Source organism: Octodon degus, unplaced genomic scaffold (assembly GCF_000260255.1).
Source record: "Octodon degus isolate 3935 unplaced genomic scaffold, OctDeg1.0 scaffold00016, whole genome shotgun sequence".
NCBI lineage: Eukaryota > Metazoa > Chordata > Mammalia > Rodentia > Octodontidae > Octodon > Octodon degus.
In genome coordinates this window covers 1,232,744-1,238,567 of record NW_004524592.1, presented here as the reverse complement: position 1 = coordinate 1,238,567, position 5,824 = coordinate 1,232,744, and the positions used below count along the sequence as shown (strand labels likewise).

General features: G+C 38.7%; 1 protein-coding gene across 2 annotated transcripts in view; it reads right to left on the bottom strand.

The window, feature by feature from the left end:
* The window catches only part of Abca12 (ATP binding cassette subfamily A member 12), a 187,154-nt gene that overhangs the window by 117,519 nt on the left and 63,811 nt on the right, over nt 1-5,824 (bottom strand). For both annotated transcript variants that reach the window (XM_004626594.1, XM_004626595.2), the window contains exon 3: nt 5,012-5,165. In XM_004626594.1, the coding sequence (XP_004626651.1) occupies nt 5,012-5,165 (154 nt within the window). The remainder of the gene's footprint in view (nt 1-5,011; nt 5,166-5,824) is intronic.

The following is a 5,824-nucleotide window of genomic DNA, read 5'->3' as shown; positions in this document are numbered from 1 at the left end:
CTCTCTCTCTCTCTCTCTCTCTCTCTCTCTCTCTCTCTCTCTCTCTCTGTATTAGGTACAGGATTTCACTATGCAGCTCAGACTCATAGTGATCCACCTGTTTTCAGCCTCCCCAGCACTAGGATTATAGACGTGCACCACCACACCCGGACTTAGTCACTGGCTCAGTGCACCCGGGGTGGGGCCGGCACTGTATGTAGGACAGGGATCACACCCCGGTCCCTGTGCTTTCCTAAGCAGGCACTTAGTCTCTTGAGCTATATCACCAGCCCTTTGAGAATTTTAATTATCTTGCATTTCATCCTGACCTTCATTCTTTGAAAAGCATGCACACTCCAGAAATAATTTGGGTTCTTCCTGATTCAAAGCATCTTTCTCTTCTAGTGGTCTAGCTATAATCAAAATTGAGAAATGCCTTAGTGTGCCCTGTCCTAGCATCCATTTTTGTTCTTACGAAAGACTTTAGACTTGTATAATCTGAACAAGTCAATTTCTAAGTTTTTAGAGGCACTCTGCTGCGCAGATGAAGTAATGGTTTAGGTGATGAAAGTGTACTGGGAACATGTGGAATAGGGAGGAGATAACTCACAGTGTCTCTGGGTAACAGTGTGCATATTGTGTTCTATGGGCAGATTCATTTGTCAGTGCTGCAAGGAAATTGGTACTTTCTGCACCGCAGCTAGAAGCAAAAGCTACCTACGTGTTCCTCTCTGGTGACTAGGTGGGTGCCTCCTTTTTTTTCTCTTTCACTTAGTTCCGAGATTCTTTCTACATGGCCTACCTCAAAAACACACTTTCTTTTATTCTGCTAGACTATATACTAGCCATCCTTACTATTCATACTCTTAAAGGCCTCTGGGAGCACTATCCTGACATCTCCTTACCCAAATCTACCTCCAATCCAGTAGTACACCCAACAGTAAGTCATACATTCCATGGGCTCAAACAATGGCCTAAGAAACCCATGTAACTATTCTTCATTTGTGTCTAATGTTGTCGGCACAGTGAGAGCAAAACAAATAACCACCACATTTATCATGTTGTAAGTAATTCAACAATTATCTTGCCTCTATTTCCCAATGGTTTGTAAATGCTGTGGGGCATGAAATGTATGTTATTCACTTCTGTGTGTACAGTTACTTGCACTGTACAATTCAATACTCAATCATTCTTACTGAATGCATGAACAGATTGGCCTGAATGGCTATTTCTACACTCTTCCTGTTTGTTCTTAGAAAATGAATTTTAATCTTTCTTTTTACAGTAATTCTAGGTAAAATAGTTACTAAATGTCCATAGTTCAAAATTAAAACCATATGAGACCTATATATCCTACTTCATCTTTGTAGTCAAGCAAGAGCAAACACCTGATTTACATGTGCTTGTCTTACATTCTCAATAACATCTTTAGACTAATTTCTATGCTCTTCTGTATTTTTCAATAGTAAATATAACCCCTGACTCATTAAAAGTTATCCCTAAATAAAGTTCGATTAGCTATTCTTAAAGATCTGTGGAAGTTGTACAATAGAAGTGCAGGTACGAATCTAAACACCATGATCAGCATCAACCAGGTTAAGGAGCATACTTTATAGGCAGTGTTTTCCAGGTTCTGCAGAACTGCTGAATCAGTTCAAATAATGACCCCGTGAGCCTTGGGGGATGAGCTCAACCATGCACTAACTGTGTGAGCTACAGTATACCCAATGGCTCGCACTACTTCATGTATTTCTACAGGCACTTGAGGGGAAGGACAAGGGTAAGATCTATGATATCAGATTGTCTGTTCTCCAAAAGAGCAAGAAAATCATAAATACAAACATTTGTGTTTTCAGATGTCTAGGTACTGTGCTGAATATTTTTTAAGGCACCTCATCCTGAAGCTAATACCTAGAGAAGTATGAGGTTAATAACAGAAGGCTAGTGCCAAAAGCAAAAATCACATCAAAACACTTGGCAGCTGGCCAGCAAATAGTGACTGCAGTGTGATCTTATCTTCCAGAATAGAAGGCTATTATAAGAAACACGGTGGGGCTCTGTTGATGAGAACAAAAAGGACGCTTCATTCTTCTCTTACAGAACAGCAAGAGAAGACTATTTTGTTTTTTAATGAAGCTATGCTGTTGAATCTTCCTTCACCAGGAAGAAGCAATTTAGTGGTTTACTCAGTGACTATGCACCAGCTTCATTTGATAGCTTTATAGAACATAAAAGTTAATAACATGGTTGAAATATCATTAATGCAATTTATTATTATACATAATTTCCTAAATTAAGCTCCAATTACTTGGTAGCTCAGAAAAAAATACTGAATACACAGCAATATACAACTTGAGCTAGACAAACTACCTCGAGTTTAGAATAAAAGTAAAAGATGTAGACATGACCAGCTATCTAGAGAATAATTAAGAGAAAATAAATCTAGACTTTAGTCTTATCTCCAAAACCAACATATATCATCCAACACCAATGAGTTAGATTCACTTTATAATCACATGGAAAAATATCCCTTTGGAAGGGAGAATACGTATACCTTATATACCATGTGCGTGTACACATTTGTGTGATGAACTATTTCTTTCAGAGTTAGTTCTTCAAGGAGAAAAATGGTATAAATAAGAAATTATCAGGTGAGACTTCAATCTAACTATCCAATTTGTACATAATGGGTATTCATGTTTTCAACATATCTTTGAAGGTTTGCCTTGTAGAATGTCCATCTCACAGCTGTTTAGCAAAGTGTTTGTTTGTTTGTTTGTTTGTTGTTTGTTGTAAAGCCAGCTGAAAGCGCTTCCTGCTTTGAGTATGGAAAAAATGCAATTCAGGAATCCTCTGGGATTCTTCACTGTACTATCTCCTATTACTGCTATTGATTTAATACTTCCCTGCTCTGGCTGGAACACTGGCATAAATCACGCCTAATTGGTCACTCGGGCAGGGATGAGTGCGAGCTCTACAGCAGCAGCAAATGCTGTTCCTCCTTTCGTCTCACCTTTACACTGATTGCACCAGAAAATAGAGGCTCTGGATGGATTTGATCTCTTACAGAAACACACAGTGATACAAAGTTTGCATCCGTCTACAGCATGCTATTCTCAGAACAGTGCATCGTGTCATGTGCTTGCTTACAACTTCCCTGTGGCTTCTCACTACACTAAAAAATACTAATCCTTTCACCTCTTTCTCCCTCATCAAGTCTGCATGCTCTTTCTCTTGTACTGATTGTCAACACGTTCTCATCCCCTCTGGTCAAATCTCCCAGGGCTCCAGTCATGTTAGCTGACTTTCTGTTCCTCTGAATTCTCAGGTTTGTCCCCACCTCAGGGTCTTTCTCTTCCAGATGTTCACATCTGTTAAGGGTGCCTCCTCAACCTTCCAGTCTCTATGTAAAAGTTACCTTCAAGCAGAGGACTTTTCTTACCACCTTATTTATTTATTTGATTTTTACTTTTGTTGTTATTGCAGGGTCTCGCTATGCAGTTCAGACTCATAGTGATCCTCCTGTCTCAGCCTCCCCAGTGCGAGGATTACAGGCATGTACCACAATGCTCATTTTCAGGGTGGCAGGATAAGCCTAGGCTTTCAAGGCTGGCATGGCATGCAGTACCGGGGATCAAACTTAGGACCTGTGCTCGCCAGGCAGACAGTTAGACTGCTGAGCTATCTTCCCAGCCCTTACCACCCTAATTTTAGTATTTTAGTTCTTGGGTTTTTTTTTCCCCACTCCTAGGATCAAATTCAAGGCTCTGCTTATACTAAGCAAACTTCCTTCAGCTCAACTACAGTACACTCCAGCCTTCTTGCCACTATGTTAAATGCTTCCCTTTTAATTTACTTCATTTTTCTAGCTGGCACAATTATGTTATTACACCTTTGATCCACTTGCTTCTTCATTTTGTGCATTGTCTTTCACTCAAAATCAAGTAACAAGGGTTAGAGAAATTATCTTATTCACCTCTGTATCATAACACTTGAAATGGCGCCTGGCATATGGAAATACCTCAGTTAATATTTCTTGAATAAATTAATAAATGAATTAATGAAAACCAGAATTGTTCTAAACACTAACCCTAATTATATTATTAGAACAACAGAATTTGTGTGAATTAGTAACCTAACAACTAATTGTCCCAAGTTGTTTCCCATGCCAGTTCTTGACATGTTAATAATTTATGCTAAGCAGCTTGCAGTTGTTTTCTCTTAAAATATCAACCATATTATTTGATGTCGAAAATAATGATTATGTCATTAAAAGAAAAAAATTAATATTTAAATTAAAGAACAAATATCTCTGGTTAAACTTAAGTGTAGTATTTTCTCCAAAGTTACTTTAAAAAGAATCTCTAACAGAATTATCTCATGCTTGACTTGAAATTATGACATAGACAAGTAGGCTCCTGGGATTTTTCTTTTTAGGTATAGAATCCCAAGAAGGAAAATTGTGCTTGTAAATGATCAGGCCATAAATGGTCTGAATTCCCTATCTTCATTCTTCAGCAGCTTTTCATCCCATAAAATAGAACACACATTAACCTAACTTAAAGGTTGTTGTTTAATTATGTATACTTTCAACTTTATTACTTTGAATTTTGAGACCCTTAATTTTCTTATTTGCACTTTTTGGTTTTATTATATCTGGAAGTACCACTTAGAGTAATATAAATGTGTCATTCTTCTTGGGGATAATACCTCTGTAGCTTGTGAGCGAGTCTTAGGACAATATGTCATTGACACCGTGAAGTGGGACAGAATATCTATGAAAGAAATAAGGTGGAACAGTTTTAGCCACTAATTTTAAAAAGCAAAATTTGAATAATTCACTAAAAGTGGAGTACATGCAATCTCACATAATCATACAGACTCATGTGCTTACCTTGCTCTTTCACACTTACATCACCAGGGAAAATGTGATCTTGAATATTTACATGATAGATTTACAGGATAGTGTTCTCATAAGGAAAAAATATTGAATCTCTCAGAGAAACTCAACACATTTGGAAAGTGTCCTTACCCGTAGTTAAGCAGCTCATTGTTGATCCCTTTCCTTCGAAGCAGATCTAGGGGCCCGTAGGGGGTGTCTTTGCATTTAGAGTCTGTGTCACAGAGTAGAGTTTGCAGGAATGGGAAGAATCCAGTACTAGGAAGGTTTCGAGGTGCAAGGTAGCCTGAAATTAAAAACAAAACAAAAAGAACCCACCGCAATAATTATGACATGTTTGCTGGTAGTAACTCCACTTTGTCAAATTATCTTTTCAATATGGTGTCTATGACTTCCAAACTCAACCCACCTTGCCAACTGACCTGGACTATGAAACAGAAGAGGGCCTGCACGGTGATTAACCTTGACCTTTTAAAGTGCGCTAGTATGGCTCAAAAGACATAAAAATATCCGTTGACCCACTGATTACTCTTTCTGGGTTTACTCTGCAAGGTCAAGGCACTGTAGCAGTTACGGTTGCATGTCAATGGGACTGGCTTTGGGATCTACCTGAAGAATTGAGGATACCCATGTCTGGGTGTACAGGGTGGGCCAGGGAGGCATGGCCTAGAATTCTATGCCCCTTGCCTTTTTCTTTCTAGATCTGCTTCCCCACTCTGCCTCATCACCGCCTGGAGCTAAGCAGCATGTGCTTCCCCACATTCTTCCACCACTGCGTTTTGTAGCCAGCTGACCCTGGACTGAAACTCTGAAAGTGTAAGTCAAATCAAATGACTTTTACTGTAAATTGTGGCGGATGTTGGGTATTTTGTCCTAGAAATGGAAAAATGGTATAATATCAAGAATATTTCAAGTGCTCTAAAAATAAATCAGTATATATATATA